Here is a 20,771-nt window from a genome sequence, read left to right on the forward strand (position 1 = left end):
ACTAGTTGTAGAAGCATTATACTGTTTTATATAATAAAGTAAAAAAAGAAGTAAATAGACTTAAAAATTTGATTTTTTTTTATTTCGCAGGAAACGAGGGTACATTTGAATCCTCGTAATAACGTATTTAACAATGATTATATCAATGCAAACCATATCAAGGTATGTAGGGCTTTGAATCATTTACTTATCGTAAATAACTTATCATTTTTGAAATACCCAACTGGTATCTAACGCATCAAGTCACATGCGCGAAATCCTACAATTTTGCCTTCACAACTATAATGGCTTTAGTGGACGTCAATGGAAGTGTTTCCACGGCATTGTTGGCGGGAAAACACATTGTTTTCAAGGGCACGTGCCTATGGAATGTCATGGAAACGCCTTGATCGACGTCCACTAAAACCTACTTCTTCGTGACGACGATTCTTAGTTCTTGGTTTATTGCTCTTCTAAATACTAGAAATAAATAATTCATTAATCTGCACGTGTTAATAAGAAGCAGTCTAATTGTGCAGCATTATAACAAAACAAAAATTGTCTTTAGATGAAGATAGGTCGAACTTTGTACAAGTACATCGCTTCCCAGGGCCCCATGGACAAAACAGTAAATGATTTCTGGCAGATGGTCTGGGAGCAAAATGTTCGTCTGGTCGTCATGGCAACCGAAGAAAAAGTAAGTTATTTTCGTGACATCGGGATTTTCGTAACTTTTTTGTTGTTGTCTTTTGTTGTCCTTTTTGTTCATCATTACCACCACCACACCACCATCACCACCACACCACCACCACACCATCACCATGTTACTACATTACCAGCACAGAATCACTACCACCATGTACTCTTCCTGGAAAAAACATTTAGATTTGGAAACAGTATGCGTGTCAGTAACTTTGAAAATACAGATGATATTGCAGAGACATCCCTAACCTGAATCTTTGATTCATCTTCTCTAGGTGACAAGTGGTTCAAACTGCATGCGTTACTGGCCGGAAGAAGTCGGTCGACAAGAAACCTACGGGCACTGTCAAATAGTTACTGAACATATACAAGACGCTTCTCCATACAAAATCCGGCTCATGAAGCTACGCCATGTACCTTCGAAACAAGAACGAACTCTTTATCACTTGCAGTTTACTGATTGGCCAGACCACAAGATACCAGATGACCCTACCAACTTCCTAGGTATTGTTATTTTTATTCAAAGTTTTATTTTATATCCTTGCTGTCATGTTCTTTCTCTTTGTTTTATTCTTTTACAAATTCTGTTGATCCTGCTTCACAGAGAAAAGCCAATGCAAGCGCAAATATTAGCGCAAACATAAGTAATATTTTTCGTGTAACGTCACTGATACAAAAACTGGTGGTCCTCTTTTAACGTCTTTAGTTGATTTGGGACGGGACTAACCATTTGCAGATGTAATTACAAAGGCAGCACCTTGTCCTCAGTTACTTTAAGACCCTGAATGTTGGTCTGGCCTAGGCTTGAACCACGACCTCCTGCACAACAGACCGACGCTTTTAGCAATATAACTGGCGGCGGTTAAAGTCGAATCTGCAATTAAATTTGAATTAGTGCAAACACATATTCACGCTAAAAAAAATTTAAATCACATTTTAAATTGCCGTTCCTTTTTGCTTGCGCTTACTCTTACATTTGCATTTGCATTGGTATCGTGTTGACAGGGCATTAGATTCTTCGCCTATATAAATTAAACTTTATGCCTACATTATCTCAGTGGCGTAGCGAGAGTACCAACGCACACGCGTTGTGGCGCGAAAATTCTCGCTAAATCCACAGGCAGACCAACAAAATAGGAATTAAAATAAAATTTGCCATTTTTAGTCAAACTTTGGGGGATCCCCCCCTTCCTTAGCCTCCTTTGCAGCTGTTTTTAGGGTCGTCACGCAAAGATCGGCTGCAAAGGAGGCTACCCCTTCCTACGCCTTCTATAATCTCATCTTTTAAGACAACTGGAAATATTTCGTATACCCACAAATGTTTTTGTAGTAACTGTTTTTTCTTTGTTTCTAGAATTCCTCGATCAAATGGAATCGTTACGGCATCTGACCAACAGCAGCCTACCACACGGTGAAGAGAAGCCTCCAATAGTCGTACACTGTACAGCCGGTGTTGGGAGAACTGGTGTTATAATACTAACAGATCTAATGATCGCCTGTATACAAAACAATCAGGTTAGAAAAGCCCTTTCTTTTTGTGGAAAATCTCATCATCCTTTTTTCTGCTAAAAAATGCCATGTTCAAGATATTAAAATTCTAGCATGGCACGAAGGATCTACGGAATAAAATTTTCAAAATTGCATTAAATCTCAAAAGGATCAAGATATACATAGTGCTGTGATTCGATTATGACTTTTAAACTGGGGTTAGGAACGTCGTATATGGTACATTATTTTATTCCTACCAATAAATTAATGCTCTGGCAACCTATAAATGGTTTTCTAGGTAGCCACGTTGTATGAAAGGAACAATGCATTATTTTGAATGGCAAGAGCTCGAGATTTCATTTCTCAAACGAGAAATCCCTATTGATTTTGTTCTGCTACATGGCTGCTGTATAACCCTATATAGAATATTTGGATTTGCGGTGAGGAATGAGAGGTTTAGGAGATAGAAAGTGATAACAGTTTTGCCACATGTTGTGAAATAAAAGATGACACTTTTAAGGGCCAAGAGTGGTGTAGCAGTAGTGCGCTTGCATCTCCCCTGGGGTCTCGTGTTAAATTCCTGTACTCGGCATCACATGTGAGTAGAGTTTGTTAGACCTCTCACTTGATTCAGGGGTTCTCTGGTTTTCCCCCCTCCTCAAAATTCAACGCGACAAATTCCAATTCGATCTTTGAGTTAGCCATGTTGTTTCAGGATTCGATAAAATTTTAAACCTTTTGCGAAGTTTCAAAAAGTGATTTTAAACTGGTGTCCTCTTGTTGATCCACAGCGTATAAACATTCATCGGACTCTTGTTCAACTTCGTCGCCAGAGGATGCAACTGGTAGCCAATTTTGGGCAGTATTCATTCGTCTATACCACAGTCATTCATTACCTCAAGAATAGCCGACTCATCTGAACGAAAGCTATTACTATACATAATATAATAGTGCTTGACAAAAGCACCAGAGTAGAGAAGCAATAGGCGACTTGCACTAAGAGGTCACATGATCAAATCGGCCATTGTGGCTGGCATTCTACAGGTTTTTAGCTATGCGAGAATGTAAAAAAAAAAAAAAGGCAGATTCGGGTAGTTTTTTTGGGTGATAAAAGGTAAGCTAGCGCACTAAATGACTATAAAAATCCCCTTTTCTTGCAAGAAATATATTGTTAGTAGATATCTAAAGTAGATTTTTGCTATTAACTCGCCAAGAAGAGAAAAAATATGATATTTTTTTGTGCTACGATGTGAAGACCTAAGAAGTGTTTAGGCTTGTTTCGTCGGCTGCACTCCTGTAGAATGCCAGCCACAATAGCCGATTTGATCACGTGACCTCTTAGTGCAAGTCGCCTATTTTGTGACAAACCAAAACAGAGACCTTTTCAAAATTATCTTGGCTGCAGGACGACCAGGCAAAAAACAAACGAAATCACACTTTTCTCAATGGAATTGTGTCAATTCTTTTATTTTTTCCTATCAAACTCCAATCAATCCACAATATTAGGCCTAATCCACTGTTTTCCCATTACAGACCACATTTCATTCCCTTGAGTACCATTAATAGGTTTAATAGTTGCACATGAGAAGACAAATGAATATAGAGTAAATCTTTTTAGTGGGAAGGGAGGGGAGGGTAAATATTTTTAAGGGTCGTATTTTATAAAGGGGCCAATCTTATAAAAGATTTCAGGGATCTTTTTATGAGTGATTTAAATGTATTCAGCACACAACACTTTCTACATTAGGGTGGGGAAGGATAATTTTTAGAGGGGAGGGGTGGGGTTATTTTTGGTGACAATATTTTACTGACAAAATTTAAGATGGTCAAATCAAAAAGGATGAATAATAACGAGAATTATATATATTTGTTTGTAATCATATATTCAATAATATATATACCATGGATATCTTTATTTTTATGTTTAACATCGATGGTTTTTGAAGATGTTTTTGCATTTATGCTACTACGATTTGTAATGTAGATATAAATATCAAATACTCAAATATGATTCAATCAGTATTGCACTGATTTACACAATGGGGGAAGAATATTTAGCAATCGTTCGTCACAGACAAAGTGAATATTTACTGAGCCACGAGCCTTCAAGCGGCGAGGTTAATATTCACCATTGAATTTTCATTGAAAATCCTGAGTTGAATAATTCTCCTAGTGTAATTTTAGAATTGAATAAATTAGAGAAAAGATTCAGGATTTTTAAAAAACGTTTGGGAAATTTTATAATACAAACTTTGAAAAAACGTATAATCATCACTCAAGCAGTGAATATAATCTCAGGGAAACCTTGTATTGAATTCTAAAATTATACTAACCAAGGTGATAACTTCAAACTTCCATTTATTTGCTAATAATAATTGGAAGTCTCTTAATTTAATCATTCATTTTATTCTCTCTTGTTCATTCATACTTTCCTTTTTTTCAATTTTCATCTCTTAATGAGGGAGACCCTGCTAGCTGGGAACCCTTTTTGTCCCTTTACTCTCTTTTCATCTTTAATCTCTTTCTTTTTCTCATTTTTTCACTTATTCTTTATTTTATAATACCAACAAAAGCATTCCTGCTTTTAATTGATATATGTATACCATTGAAAAACTGAGCCTTCTTGTAATACATACACTGAAAAGTAATATAAGGTCTTGTTCATAAATAGGTATATGTATTTCCCATATATTCATTTGGTATATATTTCAAAAAAGGTTCAATACTGAATAGTGCATTCCAAGAACGAAGTGCATTGTGGGTTATAGAGACATTGTCTAAAATAGAATTAATAATGAAGAAATAAAAAAAGCGCGCACGTTCTGTGTGCAGTTAAAGCACGCGGGGGTTGGCAGAACACGAGAGAAGTACACGACGCGTAGCTCAGTGCTTCTCGACACTTCTCGAGTTTTCTGCCGATCCCTGAAGTGCTTTATGACTCCACACAGCACAGCAAGCAAGATTCTATTTCTTTTATAATATAAAAATTACAATAACCGTTATTTGAGATAGGAATGACGCAACTAAAAGTGCACGCGCTTGCTGTGTGCTCTCATTAAGCACGCGCTCACAACCAGTCAGAACGCGAGATTTATAACAGTTAATTTGTAATTATTTTTTCTATATTTAGTGTATTCTATCTGAAACAATATACTAATTACATGAAAAGAGTTAATTGCTGTAACACTTTTTATTTCTTTCAAATTAACGAGGGACAAACTAGGAACGATTGTAGAAATATTCATCTAATTAAAAAAACAAACCCCATCATTTTAGAATGTTTGGGCAAATACTACTGATTAGAGCAGGTATTTGGCAATTCAGAAAAAAGTTCTTATTTTTCCTATATAGTTGAGCCCGCTCTCCAGCGGTCTCTCAAATGAGAGTGGTCAAGGCCAAGAGTGTTCCTACACTGCACATACGTATCTTGAGTCTAAATTTGTAAATTCCTGCTTTAACGAACTTTAAACGCAGAAGGAACGATGGTAAGACATTGTGTGGCTTTTATAGAAGCGACAAACCTGAATGCAAGGCTTTATTGCAATGGCAACCAGTCATATCGTGGCCGTTCACTTCCACGAGCAGAAGAAGCTGAACTCCAAACATCATGGTGCACTGAATAAAGATGAGCCGACAAGAAAATACGCCAGTAAGTTAGAATTGGTTTCTATACTGTTATTAGATCCCTTTTTAAATTATATGGTCTCCTTTTCTGACGAACTGGAATTTGTTTTTCGATACATTAAACTCCGGTTACAAAACAAAAAGATTCCCAGGTATTGAGCAAGACAACAGCCCAAAACTTTGCAATTCATGCATCCTTTAATCCTTTATTCATTATTATTTCATTCGGTTTCCATTTTATTTGCTTATCCACTCGTACAATGACCTTAAACTATTTGAACAATGGGTTATAGCTGCTTAGTTATCTCGTAAATATTCATCAAATCTCAGAAGTGGTCTGTGTGTTGATCTTAGCGTTTTCATTGCATTTCTTAATTCTTTATAAGTTATTCATTAATCAATCCTTTTAATTTTATATCATTTGCCCACTCGTACAACTAACTTGTATTTTACCGGTCTAAATTGCTTATGTACTCAGTATTGATCCATTCTTAGTGATTTGTCATTACTTTAACGCTAGTTTGATCGTCTGCAGTTCTCAGTATTGGCCACTATGTCAATCTCAATGTTTTCTGGCGGCGAAGGCTGCGAAGGCCTTAGAAGCTCTATACCATCCATTATCTTGACCTCCCCAGCCCATGTGGAGGTAGAAGTACTTTTGCCAAGATGTTTTTGTCTTGCACCACCACAGAAAGCACTTCTTATATTTTCTGTACCTCTCCATGTAGCGGGTTACGACTGGATAGTGCATGGCTTTCTTCTTTTTACCCTTCACCCAGACACCGATAATGGCTGGATAACCGGCTTTCACGTGGTTGACTGCACGGTCTAGGATCCACTTCTTCTGCAATCCTGTCCAGGAGAAGGCGTGGTAATGTCTGTACACTCGTCCACCAATTCCTCTGGCGCGATAAAACTTTATTATATTTCTCATCTGACTGGGCTTGGTTGCTCCTCCGCCAAATAAGCAAAACGTTCCGAGCATCTTGCGAATTCCTTCGATATACTTTCTGACTTTTGAATCAATTTTTTTTGGTGCAATACATCTCCGATCAGTCCCATGTGAGATTCCTGCATCTTGACAGGTACAGAAACGCCCACTGAAACCTGATGAAGGGCTGTAGTAGGCAAGACGATCATAGTAGCCGAGGATTTGCGCCCACGCAACAGGACCACAACCAGAGTAGCATCCACAGCACTTATGTTGGTTGTAGTCAGGGAAGAGGTATTCTTTCTGTATCGACCAACGACTCCATGAAGACCAGCGACGATTCCGATGAGAGCTGAGGTCAACAGAGAAATATTTTAAGAGCTGTTCTCCGTCTGATGCCTTGATTTTGAAATAGAACGAGATTTCTCTGTTTCGAAGTATCTTGTGCACTAGCTTCTTGTCTTCCATTACTTCGAACTGAAGGTACCCGATGCCGTTCTTCGTTTGATGGATTAGCTTGGGGTTCACATGGGTCTGGCTAGCCTTGCAAACATCTACAAGTATCGCACACAGTTCTTGCTGTCGTTTTTCTGGAATAGCATGGATGGAGATCTGTTTGTGGTTCTTTTCCAGAGCAACCTTTGCAGTTGATCCAGGAGAAACGATCTCCGCGTTGTAGGCACTGCCTGGACTTTGATTGCTTTTTTTCCTTTTTGATGTTTTCCACTCATCTTTCACTGATGCTGCGTGTTCTTTCCAATTTTTCTTGAAGTCATCTAAGCTTTTTTGGACCATTTTCTGAAGCTTCCTCCAATCCGTAACCTATATGTATACGAGATTATAGTGTAAGTTTCAGTTGTTGATTAGTCTGAATTATTGTTACGTATTTCGAAAAACGTTGTCATCGCCAAAGGCGATAGGCGATAGGTCATTTCGAGACGGAAATGGTTTCGTTGAATACAAAGAACATTGAATCAGTCTTAACACTAAGGTCCATGTTCTTGAGGAGAATAAGAAGCAGAAACACAAGTCATTCCAGCTATTCTTGGATCTTGGAATGACCTATCTCCTATCGCTTTTCGCCTATTGCCTATCAAGAAAGCGTTTTTTGAAATAGATGTGTATATGGGCACTTGGCAAAAACAAAAAACAATCAGTAACACTAACCGGTGCATCAGCAGACCAGTCAAAAGTAGCCGCTACAGCAACGCCCTTCTTGTTTTCACACATGTACAATCCAATGGAAGTTAACCGGAAAAACTTGTGGCATTTCTGTCCAGCTTTTCTTGCTTGGTTGACAAGGACTTCAGTTGGTGAAGGTCTTGGTCCAGATTCAGCATTTCGGTAATCCCCTGTTTTTGGTCCCGCTGACAGAACGAGGAACTTCTTGCCATGGCTGATCTCATAGTAGGCGATGTAGTTAGGGTCTAGGTCTTTGCGGTAGATCGGTATAATGGATCTGTTGTTGATCTTGGAGATGTCATTGGTACCCATGAGTTCGAAGAGGGTTTCTTCGACTTCAAAAGGCAGAGTGATGGCGTTGGTTGACCTGAAGACTGCGGCGGTACATGCTAGGATTATTACCAAGAGAAGCTCGAGCTTCATGTTGCAACCGTATTGATCAGAAAATTCTTGATGCAAATCTGTTCTCTTAGTGGACGCAAAATGAAAATGAATAAGTTTTCTTGATGATTTCCTGTAGGTAGAAAATGGTAAGAAGAATGGGGTAAATAAACTAGTAAGGTAACCAAATTTTGTACACTTTTACATACAGCTATATAAATTTTCACCGTGAAAAGCTGCTGTGAATCGGCCTAGGTATTTTTTTTTCTTTCCAACTTTATTGGGTAGTAGCTATAACTAAGGTACATGTATGCATGAGTAGTAGAACAATGAAAAAATAATTGTGAAAGACTACCCAATAGGGAGAGCGCGAACGGGACTCTAATTCCCATAATAGGCACAACTTCCCATAAGGACGCACATTAGATAAAATAAATTAAGATAATAAATATACTGATTAATTGTCACGAAAAATGCGAACTAGTGATCATGTGCAAGGCTAGTCGATATCAAATACGCTGACTATAATAATTATTATATGATTATAAATATAAAATATGAATAAATAAATAATAATTGTAAAAAATATACAAACTTGAAAAACAAGGAGAGGCCGATTTAAAAATGGCATTACCGAAGACTCAGCTCAGCGGGTCACTCAGTAACTATAACCATGCAGAGTCTCTGGTCCTTTCTTAACCAAAACGAGACTAAACCAATAAACAATTTAATTCACCGAAGGCGAAGTGAATATCGGGGAATATTTACCAAGCCGCGAGTCTTTAAACGGCAAAATAAATAAATTTACCCATATTGAATAATTGCTTTAGTATAATTTTAGGTTTAAATGTCAGAGGAAAGACGAAGCTGAAATCAAAGTTCAGAAACAAGCATTCAATACGCCTGTAACAGCCTTTTTAAAACTACTCGTACCTTTATATTTTAGCTTCTAAACTCGCTGATGAGCTCTTGCCTCTACAAATGCCCTGTAAGGACTGTTGGAAATCACTGTCGAAACCAGTTTTCTTATAAAGATGCAACGTTACTAAAAATAGTTCTGGCAAATATATTTTTATATCTATAGATCCAAGAGAGCATAAATATAATTGCTCTCTTGATAGAGCCGATTAAGCAAACACAAAAAGCGTTAATTAAAAGAGAAGCACGAACCGTAGATGAGTGTTTCTCACGCTTCCTAGTTGATAATAATACTAATAAAGAAATCGTTAGAGTATATAGAGATACGTAAGAACCGTTAGAAGTTACATGTGGACGATTGAGTGATGGTACTGACTGAAGGTTGATTGATGATTGCAAGGTTAGCGATACGACCATTAAAAAATTCGCAGAGAATAATGACGTTCTACCTCTTATGCATTACGCTTTAAAAAGCACGAACCGTATGCGAGTTCCCGTTTGATAATTATAGAGTATGTATTTAAAGGTATGTGAGAACCGTTACTACGTACATGGGAACCAATGATTTCCGCATTACTTTATGCATGGTACTCTATCTATTTCTGAACAAGACGCTTTAAGAGCGCAAACTGGGATGCCTGTATAATGCGCAGGGCTAGAACTGGAAAGCTTATCATTTATGCAATGTTAGCAATATGCATGACCATGATAAGTTGCACAGAAAAGAATGATTTCGTTTAACTCGTGTGAACAGACCTCCTACCTGTTATGCATTACGCTTAAAAGGGAATGTGGACGTCAAACTTGAGTACTCTATACATAGCAGGATACAAATTCCATTGTTTTCCCTTGCTTTACTTTGACGGCTTTTATTTCCTAATTATACAACTTTGTTTCATGGACCAAATAAAATCGTCATTCTATCGCTACCAATGAGCATACATTTGCTTTTACACAAGTTTAGGGTAAGCTTATTATCGTAAATATTTACCCAATTGGCGATCCTATACATTTCAAAGCAGTAGAAAACAGTCGTCATCGATCAGCTAGCGTAAAGTACTAGTTATCCACCTTAAAAAATTAATCATTCGAATATATATAAGAAACATCAGCTGAACAAAACTATAAGATCATCGCAACGGTTTTGTTTTTAATACATTTTTTAGCTGTTTTTTTTTTTTGTTTTTGTTTTTTGTTTTTGGTATACTTTGAATGTCTTGATCTTGTCGTAACAATTAGGCCAAGTAGTACACGCGGTGACATACATGCCCGCATACATGATGGGCTACTGCTTTTAGTGGGAAAAACCACTCTTTTCTATTCTTAGATAGCGGGGTCTGTGATTGTTTTGGTATTAATATGGGAATACTAAGCTAGTAGGTCCCGTTGGACAAATTAAACGCGCCGGAATCATTCTTTTCTGTGCAACTTATCATGATCGTATAGCTAACTAATTGCATAACTGACGAGTTGTCTCGTTCTTGCCCTGCGCAGTACACAAATAAATCAGTTAAGGCTTGTTCAGAAATAGAGAACCCTTAATCATTCGTTTTCATGTTACTTCTAACGGCTGTTTTCAAATACCTTTAAAAATACATACTCTGTAATTATGAAACGGGAAGTACAGAGAGAAACACTCGTCTACGGCTCGTGCTTTTAAGCGTAATGCATAAAAAAGTAGGAGGTCTGTTCAGACTAGTTAAACGAAATCAATCTTCTGTGCAGCCTATCATGATCGTATCGCTAACATTGCATAACTGACAAGCTGTCCAGTTGTTGCTTTGCGCATCATACAGGCAAACTAATTTACGTTCTTAAAGCGTCTTGTTCAGAAAGTAGTACCATCACTCAATCGTCCCCATGTAACTTCAAACGGTTCGATCTTATGTACCTTTACATACTCTAACGATTCATTTAATTGACAGTTGTGTATCGCCCATTATCAAACAGGAAGTGTGAGAAGTACTCATCTACGGTTCATGCTTTTCTTCACACTTTTTTCCGTATAGCTAATCTATATTTACATAGCCACAAATATTTTTAGTAACTTTGTATCATAATAATAGACCTGGTAGCGATTTTCATAAGTGTAAAAAGCACCAGAAATGAAACAACATCCATACATTTGTTTTCCATGGCAACACCATCAAACATACCAAACTTGCCTGTTTTTCCTTGCAACAAAATTTTGAGCATTTTGTCACAGAGATATTCTTTATTTCATGATTTGACTTTTTACTAGGATGATGACGTCGTCCTTTCGTGATTTCTATTATCGACTATCTCAGCAACAGAAAAAGATATCAAAGAAAAGTAAAAGAAAATTGTTATTTATTTTATAAAGTCTTTCAAAGCATGAACAGATCCATGTAGGGTTGATAACCACTTTAAAAGACATAATGAGCTTAAAATATTTAGAATTTAATAACGTCATGATCCGTAATTTTACAAACCCAAAAAGAATTTTCAAAAGGTTTTGGTTCATTTCCCTTTAAATTATTCAAAATGGCGAATTGTTCTTTAAAATCTTCCTACTCCTACTGTGATAATTTTAATAGTTAATCATATAATGTATAAATATTCAGCTTCGTGCTTCCTATTTTTCGACTCTTTAGTGTCCTGAGATATCTGTAAGTCTTATCGAACGCATCGGGCCACAGTCGTTCTCGATCATAGCACGCGCGGTAGCAATTTTTCGTCATGAAGAAGTAGGTTTTGGCTGACGTCAAAAGTTGTTCATGACGACATGATTGTAGGAAAACACGATAATTTTAAGCGCACGTGCCTATGAGATGTTACTGAAAGACATTGATTTTCTCTAAACAGAATCTCATTCTGACTATACTGACAAGAACTTTCGTAAGATAGTTTTTTTAGGGATTATTCGCCAGCCAGGAATAATGCTACACAAACAAAGCAAAACTAAAGAAAGCCTGACTGGCTTAGAGTGAATAATCGTCCCTTACTAAAACCCTCTCACCCCTTATCCATGAGCCTCCGCTCATGCCCAGTTCCTTTAACCGTGACGGCAGAATATCAATTTCAGTCTGACTTCTCGCTCCTCCGTCGCTAAGCCGTCAGAAATTACATTTTTCGATTGTCTGAAAAACGTCAAGCAAGTAATTTAGGGTCTTGTTTTGGTGTAGCAATTATCCTTTACTGTTGTTCTATTGTCTCTATGCTTTCAGTCGGCCTTGCAATACCAAGAAAGAGCCCGCGAAATTTAGCCTTATTTCTTCCGAGTGGTCTATATACGTATCCCCCCCATACACACCCCAAAGCACACTCTCCAGTTAAAAAAGTATCCTAGATATGCACCATTCAGGTCAAAAACAAATAGCACAAACTTTTTGCTTATTTCCTTTTTAATTCTTTATTCATTCATTATTTAATCCCTTCAGGTTTATTCATTTACCAACTTGTACAACAACCTTTAAGTCTTTTTTAAACTTTAAATTACAAGAGTTAAAACTATTTATAGTTAGTTAGTTTTACTTACATAGTCTTTTATGATTACGTTAACGTTAGTATTGCTTCATCCAATATTCTCAGTAGTGGCTGGTGTATGTCAATCTCGATATTTTCTGGCGGCGAAGGCTGCGAAGGAAGAAGGAACTGTGTACCATCCATTACCGTGACCTCCCCAGCCCATGTGGAGATAGAAGCTTTTTTGCCAAGATGTTTTTGTCTTGCACCACCACAGGAAACAGCTTCTGTATTTTCTGTTCCTCTCCGCGTAGCGGGTTACGACTGGATAGTGCATGGCTTTCTTCTTTTTACCCTTCACCCAGACACCGATAATGGCTGGATAGCCGGCTTTCACGTGATTGACTGCACGGTCTAGGATCCACTTCTGCTGCCATCCTGTCCAGGACAAGATGTGGTAATGTCTGTACACTCGTCCACCAATTCCTCTGGCGCGATAAAACTTTATTATATTTCTCATCTGACTGGGCTTGGTTGCTCCTCCGCCAAATAAGCAAAACGTTCCGAGCATCTTGCGAATTCCTTCGATGTACTTTCTGACTTTTGAATTCAGCCTACTCGGTGCAATGCATCTTCGATCAGTCCGATGTGAGATTCCTGCATCTTGACAGGTCCAGAAACGCCCGCTGAAACCTGATGAAGGGCTGTAGTAGGCAAGACGATCATAGTAGCCGAGGATTTGCGCCCACGCAACAGGACCACAACCAGAGTAGCATCCACAGCACTTATGTTGGTTGTAGTCAGGGAAGAGGTATTCTTTCTGTATCGACCAACGACTCCATGAAGACCAGCGGCGATTCCGATGAGAGCTGAGGTCAACAGAGAAATATTTTAAGAGCTGTTCTCCGTCTGATGCCTTGATTTTGAAATAGAATGAGATTTCTCTGTTTCGAAGTATCTTGTGCACTAGCTTCTTGTCTTCCATTACTTCGAACTGAAGGTACCCGATGCCGTTCTTCGTTCGATGGATTCGCTTGGGATTCACATGGGTCTGGCTATCCTTGCAAACATCTACAAGTATCGCACACAGTTCTTGCTGTCGTTTTTCTGGAATAGCATGGATAGAGATCTGTTTGTGGTTCTTTTCCAGAGCAACCTTTGCCGTTGATCCAGGAGAAACGATCTCCGCGTTGTAGGCACTGCCTGGACTTTGATTGCTTTTCTTTCTTTTTGATGTCTTCCACTCATCATCTTTCACTAATGCTGCGTGTTCTTTCCAATTTTTCTTGAAGTCATCTAAGCTTTTTTGGACCATTTTCTGAAGCTTCCTCCAATCCGTCACCTATATTCAACAAATTCAAATATTGTTATATACATATAGTTGGCAGCTTGGCAGAAACGGAGGACTAAATCCCGTCACTAAATCCCTAAAACACTAACCGGTGCATCAGCAATCCAGTCAAATGTAGCCGCCACAGCAACGCCCTTCTCGTTTTCACACATGTACAATCCCATGGAAGTTAACCGAAAAAACTTGTGGCATTTCTGTCCAGCTTTTCTTGATTGGTTGACAAGGACTTCAGTTGGTGAAGGTCTTGGTCCAGATTCAGCATTTCGGTAATCCCCTGTTTTTGGTCCCGCTGACAGAACGAGGAACTTCTTGCCATGGCTGATCTCATAGTAGGCGATGTAGTTAGGGTCTAGGTCTTTGCGGTAGATCGGTATAATGGATCGGTTGTTGATCTTGGAGATGTCATTAGCACCCATGATGTCGAGGAGGGTTTCTTCGACTTCAAAAGGCAGAGTGATGGCGTTGGTTGACTGGAAGACTGCGGCGGTACATGCTAGGATTATTACCAAGAGAAGCTCGAGCTTCATGTTGGCTGGGTTGATCAGAAACACCTGAAAATCTTGAAGTCCTAAAAAAATTGAACAAGAAATCTTAGTTTGCTACAAAAAACATAAAACATATAAACTATAGACAAAAACTAAGATTTTTTATACCTCCAACTATAGGCAACGTTAAAAAAAGCTGTGCCTGTGCCAATATTGGTAATATTAGATGAAAAATATATCAGCTTATGTCAAAAACTGATGCAGTAGTTTAAGTTGGTTTTCAAAGCCCAAGGCCAAAAGAGCGCTTGGCTCCAGGAGATCGATTTGAAATTTAAACATTTTGTGCATCATTTTTGCGAATGAAAGTTTTACCAGTGCAAGTCATCATATGATAATAAAAAATACCTTATAAGTTTTGAAAAGCTGATGATAAGGTATCGACAGGTTAATTCCTGACTCTTCCAGTGCACTGTATGGACTGATAGAGATCACTAGCTTAACCAGACTTAATACAACAAAATAATTACATGAATAATGATACGTGCACCGACAATAACAGGCGGATCATCGACAAACATGTTATATCGTGCTTAGAGTTAGCAAGGTCAAAACAAATGGTCTAAAATAGTCAGCGGGATCTGATTTTGTTGATTTAGGTGGCAGCGGGTGGGAGCATCAATAGAAAATACCCTACCCACACACCCCGCCCCCCCCCCCCCCCCCTCACATTCCTGTCCTGTAAAAATGCTCCGATACTAGTAGCGATACTGGAACAAACTGAGTGACCGACACATTGACTATTTTTATACTCAAATACGTTGTTTAGCATACATCCAAAGTAATAACATACAGCATATTAAATTCTGAGGTTTGAAGTTTTAGAGATATTTAAAAACAACATCAGTCAAGCACTACATTTCCCCTCGCCACCCCTCCCTTCTACTAAATCAAGACAATTGTTTTTACCTTATCTTTTCCTATTAATTTATATAATCAACAATATTATGAAGCGGTTTGAACATGAGACTTTGAGATCCCCCCCCCCCATGCAATTGGAATATATTGGTAATAAGTTTAACATTCTTAATATAGTTTTTGATCCTTGTATAGTATCAGACTGGTGCTCCTTTCTTCGCCAAGTCAAATAATACAATTACTTATTTACAAGTGCAAATAAAAGCAGTCTCTTAAGTACTGTTTAATAAACTCGCAGGAGGAGTGCTTTAACAGGATTTAAAAACACGAGGCGTAGTCGAGTATTTTAAGACCTGATAAAACACTATCTGCGAGTTTATTGAACGGCTTCAAAAACTGATGATGTAAGTCTCATATTGTACTGAATTCTTTACGAAATGAACCAAGTTCGATAGAGAAAATCCAAGTTAAAGTTCATGCAAATGAAGACGAATCTTTCATCAGATATAAAATCACCTTCATGGTCATGATTTCTATTGTGTTTACTTCATTAGTTTACTTCATTAGTTATGAAAAGCAGAGCGGCCTAGCTTTTTTAAACTGACTATTTATTTGCACTATAAAATCTTTTGTTTTCGTATGTTAGTTATGTCTGTCTCACTATTAGCATGGTGACTCTCCTACGCTTATGCGAAGCTCTCTTAAGGGGGCCCTATAGGTTTCGTTTGATCAATAAAAACTGTTTAATGAGTACTTAGTGTTGTTTTCCCATGTTTTCAGGTGAAAAATATGTTGCTAACCGCACACGACAAAACTGATAATCGAAATTCGGTGCTTTTTTTCCCCCCGCGTTGTCTTCGCCGTCTTCGCCGCGTGAAGTGATCAGGCAAGGAGAGTCGAGACTGCTATTAGCAAGAAATTTCTTGTTGGCAAATTTGTTTGTCTACGACTTCTAAAAATACTTTAGTCGAGACCGTAATATCCAAAAGTGCGAGTGACACTGTCTTATTTTACTGGAACGGCCTTCTACTCACTCAAGAGAGGATCCTTAAAAGGGTGACGCTAGTCATTCAAAATAATAAGTAAACTCTTGATCCCCATTCTTGGGATGCAATATAGTCAGTTGTAGTTTACTCAGGGGCGAAGCGAATTCTCGATTATATATAGGGGGATGTGGTTCCATTTTCCCGCCAAGTCTACAGATCCCGCATCCTGAAATTTTTTATTTTTTATTTTATTTTTATTTTAATATATGAGACACAGTTATTCACATGTATGGAGAGACACACTAAGTGTGCTTCTCTAGATTCCAGGTACTATACTAGATGCTATGTATGTTTACAGATATTATACAGAGTGAGAAAACACACTACGTGAGTTTCTCTAGATTCCAAGTATTTTGCTAGGTGTCTCATAGTAAAAGAAAATACACAAAATACAGAAGAAGAAAAAGACGAAAGAAGAAAAAAAAAACTATAAAGAGAAAAAGAAGGACTCTTGTCTTCCCTATTTTTTGTAACCTGCTTTATCAAATAAACGATGTATGTATGTATGTATGTAAAGGAGAGAAACTCGATATATACATCATGACTGAATTAGTGCATTTCTTATTTTTTCCCATTTTTCGTAATGGAAATGAGTTTTATCCATGCTTGTGGACACTTTTCTTTCAATTAATTCATAGTAATTTAACAAGTTTTTGAACTGCTCTAATGCTGGTGGTTTCTGTTTTTCTCTTTGTTTGTATAATGAGTATTAGTAGTATAGGGGATGGGGGTTCCAGCGCAACGACCACCGGAGGATTACCCGTCTAAAGTACCCCCCTCGATTCGTACCGCGATTACCCGCATCCCGAGTTTATGTAAAATATGTTAGTCTATATATGGAGTGCGAAGATTGTAAAGAGTTTGCTTATGATTTCTGTGTAAAGTGCTTGAAACCCAAGTTTGTTACCCCACCACCAAATAAGTATATTTGTTGTGACAAGAAAATGCAAATAGAAGATGACACGTCAGCACAGTGTTACGAATGTGGTAAGAATATTCGTAATGCCGTACCAAATGCTACCAAAGAGCAATATTACGCCAATGGAGGTCGTAAGAAGACCCCATACAAGAGAATAAAATACTTTAGGGACTGGATGAGTCATATCCAAGGTTATCGACCGGTATATTTAGACAACGAAGTAAAGAAGAAAATCATAGACCACTTGGAAGAGCCAACCCCACAAAGTCTACGGAAGACATTGAAAAAATTAAAACTAGGGAAATATTACAAAGCTATTCCCTATCTTTTGTCTGAAATTACCGGCAAGTCTATTCCTGAGGTTTCTGATATGACAAAAGCCGAGTGGATGTTTTGTCGGCTGGATAAGGATATTCCTTATTACCCTGACGTAATCTATGAAATATTTTACAAAATTGACCACAACCACCCCCTGTTAGGATGGATTCCAAGAAGATAGTGGACGATTACGTCATATGTTTTCAGCCAATCAAAACCTTCACAATTTTCCTTCACATTTGTGAAAACGTTTCACATTTGTGAAATAGATTTGTGAAACTAATCTGCATATTTTCTAGACTGACGTTCGATATGTAAATAGAATCCCGTCACGCTCTTTTCGAAGCAGATGTTTACTGAGCAAGCTTTCTTTGAAGCTCTTCTTTTGCCTCCTGGTAGATCTTTTTGCGAGATTCCTCGGAAAGATCTTTTACGACTGTTTTTTTATTCCTTATGTCCGACTTTAATTTCTCGTACTTTTCCTCTTCAGCCAGAATAAGCGAGAATTCTACGTCGTCTATCTTTCTGTCACGCAAAGCCTTTGAGACAAGATCGGTAATTGTATTTACTTTAGCCCTTGACAGAGCTATTGTCGTGTCGTGTTTTGATATTTTGCTTGACAACTGTTTCATAATGCCCGTAGCAACAGCCGAGATAATACCACAGGCTGCCCCAACGCCGGCCAAAGGAACTCCAACGATTATTCCCGGCCCAGTAAGCGAAGTAGCAACGCCGGAGCCCGTTAACACAACAGATATGGACCCTGAAGTTATCGCAATCTTATGTAGCGTACTCCGGGCTCTGACGTACTTTTTTCGGACTTTTTCGTAGTGTTTTGTCTGCCCTTCCAAGTAAGCCAGGATTAAGTTAGCTTTGTTAAGCCTAAAGTTTTCAGCGTTTAGTTCGTTAGGACCTGTATCCTTAGTGGTAGCGTGATAATTAGGAACATCTGGGTATAACTGAGGTGCTGAAGGTATAACATCCATTATATATACTAATGTACGACGCTTTTGGGAATGATATTGAGGAGCAGCCACATCACGACAACAGGGATTATGCCAACTGGAGAGCATTTAGGAAGATGTTTCCGCATGCAGACCCTAGTAAGTTCGAAAGAAGACCCGATGGGATTTACTATAACGGCGAAAGAATGTACAGCAATACGGACTTGGAGCCGCATGAGGAGAGGAAAAAAGCACAGCATTTGCCAATAACGAAGGAGGTGCCCGTGCATAAAGCGCCCAATTTTCCTAGAAACTTATTGTTAACCACGGAAGATTACCCATTTTACGATGCTGAAGGTGGTGTAAACGACTTTGAAACGATGGTAACGTTCCTGAAGATTTCAGTGGGTAGGCAATCATTTGATGTAGTAGTAAGGAATATCTATGGGGATACGATGTTAAAGCATACGTCGGGTAAAGAGGCCAGGGAATGGTTAGCAGGACCCAATATGCGATATTGGCCGCAGCAGTTAAACTTTGCTGTCTGGGCTGCCACTAAAGGTTGTGGCGTTGCCGCGGATATGTTTCACGTTCCAATCATGCGGTTTCACGTTGCCTTTACGGTAAGGAGGTTGTTGAAGGAGCTTAACGTACCTTTACCGGGAGATAAGGTATTTAATCCAATGAATAATCGATATAACACCGCAGCCCTAGAAAGGTTAATTAATGAGTTCAAACCACAGCAAAGAGACTTTCGGTATAAGGAGGGTAAGACGCATGGCCTTGGCATCGTTTACGTTTGGGGTGCCAACGGTGAGAAGCCGGTCGATTATGGGCATCAGAAATACCCAAGTAATGAGTTAGAGTTCGGTGATATGGGTGGTGATAAGAGCAATAATTCATTAATTACCAGAATCCAATCGAACTACCTCGGCACTTGGGATCCATTCGTGTTGATGAAAGGAAAAGGTTTAAGGAACCTAGCCAGGATTAACCGCAGCATTGAAGCATTTGTGTACTGCATCTTAGGAGCGCAGGTAAATACCCGCAACCCCATCGTTGGATCCCAAGGTGCTTCGCGGGAAACGCAAGAAGAATTCCTAACTTTATTTGAGTCAGCAATAATAGAGAACGACATATCCAAGTCGGTGCAGAGATATCAATTAGCGGTGCAGCAGTCTAAAGTGCGACTGGATTACGCTTTGTCACCTGGTTGTTGGTTAATGCCAAGTAATTTAGTTATTAACACCAATTCCGTTGTGGGTTATAACAACAAGCTGCAGCGAGCTACTAAGGATATGAAGTTTGGGGTGAATGACGTGAACTTTGACATGACCAAGGGCATTACTCACTTTGTAGAGAAACCAAAAAAGGAGCACACAGAAAAACCATTAAAAAAGGCGTACGTGCCGCCAAAGAAACCAGTAAAGAAGGTTACCGAGGAATATGACCATAACTTACTAAAAGCCGGCCTAGCAGCTGCAAGCATTGGTCTAAGCTATTATATATGGCGATGAACAACCCCTACGTAGCTGGAGTAGATTGTGTCTATACGACTTACACAGGTGAGAAAAAATACACCCAGAGCTCTTGGGTTGATGTCACGGGCATGTCCGTGAATTTGAACTACTCAGGAAAGAAGTTAATCCTTTGTAGTATTTGCATTGGCACGAGCAGCCATGCCAACGTCGGCTTTAGGTTCCTGGATGAGAATGGCGTACTGCAGCCTATGAGAAATAAGACGAACAACAGGGAGCCCACGCATTTTTCCGTAGAGCCCAACCCTAACAGCACTGAGAATCTATCCGTTTGGACTTTTCATATGGTTGCCGACTGCCATGGGAAGGTAAAATTACAAATGCGTGTAGACGATACGGGAATCGTCACCGTGAATAGCATACATGACCAAAGAGACCGGCCCTATAATCACGCTACCATTAGCACTCTTACGGTATTAAGTATATGAATCCGTATGTAAAGGAAACCCATCATGTTTTCCATTTAGACCAAAAGGAATATGGCGAAAAGAATGAGTGGATTGACATCGGAATGTGGGTTGAAGTCGGTGGCTTGGGATTAATAATATGCACTATTAGCATTAACACGGGTAATGGTGCAAACGTGGGGTTTAGGCTCGTCGACGAGAATAACCACCCATTGCC

At 38.7% G+C, this 20,771-nt stretch overlaps 3 protein-coding genes and 1 long non-coding RNA gene across 5 annotated transcripts in view; 2 read left to right on the top strand and 2 right to left on the bottom strand.

Annotated features, from left to right (window-relative positions):
- LOC116295471 (tyrosine-protein phosphatase non-receptor type 21) overlaps positions 1–5,344 on the top strand; it is a 34,353-nt gene extending 29,009 nt beyond the window's left edge. Inside the window, exons 17-21 of the mRNA XM_031703282.2 lie at positions 91–162; positions 548–676; positions 957–1,185; positions 2,036–2,196; positions 2,961–5,344. Of these exons, the coding sequence (XP_031559142.2) occupies positions 91–162; positions 548–676; positions 957–1,185; positions 2,036–2,196; positions 2,961–3,089 (720 nt within the window). The 3' untranslated portion in view covers positions 3,090–5,344. The remainder of the gene's footprint in view (positions 1–90; positions 163–547; positions 677–956; positions 1,186–2,035; positions 2,197–2,960) is intronic.
- Positions 5,345–5,568: 224 nt separating this feature from the next.
- Positions 5,569–20,771, top strand: part of LOC148912337 (uncharacterized) — a 43,974-nt gene continuing 28,771 nt past the window's right edge. For both annotated transcript variants that reach the window (XR_016119290.1, XR_016119289.1), the window contains exon 1: positions 5,569–5,818. This is a non-coding gene — a long non-coding RNA (uncharacterized LOC148912337). The remainder of the gene's footprint in view (positions 5,819–20,771) is intronic.
- Positions 5,980–9,365, bottom strand: LOC148912338 (uncharacterized). The gene is made up of 3 exons (XM_089027485.1): positions 9,221–9,365; positions 7,892–8,420; positions 5,980–7,546 (listed from the first exon to the last, which is right to left on the bottom strand). The coding sequence occupies exons 2-3, from the start codon at positions 8,327–8,329 to the stop codon at positions 6,356–6,358; spliced, it is 1,629 nt and encodes a 542-aa protein (XP_088883611.1). The 5' UTR covers positions 8,330–8,420; positions 9,221–9,365; the 3' UTR covers positions 5,980–6,355.
- Positions 12,553–14,993, bottom strand: LOC148912339 (uncharacterized). The gene is made up of 3 exons (XM_089027484.1): positions 14,873–14,993; positions 14,072–14,550; positions 12,553–13,973 (listed from the first exon to the last, which is right to left on the bottom strand). The coding sequence occupies exons 2-3, from the start codon at positions 14,507–14,509 to the stop codon at positions 12,774–12,776; spliced, it is 1,638 nt and encodes a 545-aa protein (XP_088883610.1). The 5' UTR covers positions 14,510–14,550; positions 14,873–14,993; the 3' UTR covers positions 12,553–12,773.

Source organism: Actinia tenebrosa, unplaced genomic scaffold, assembly GCF_029948245.1.
Source record: "Actinia tenebrosa isolate PJP-AT-01 unplaced genomic scaffold, QUT_ActTen_1.0 PGA_scaffold11__36_contigs__length_13525064, whole genome shotgun sequence".
NCBI lineage: Eukaryota > Metazoa > Cnidaria > Anthozoa > Actiniaria > Actiniidae > Actinia > Actinia tenebrosa.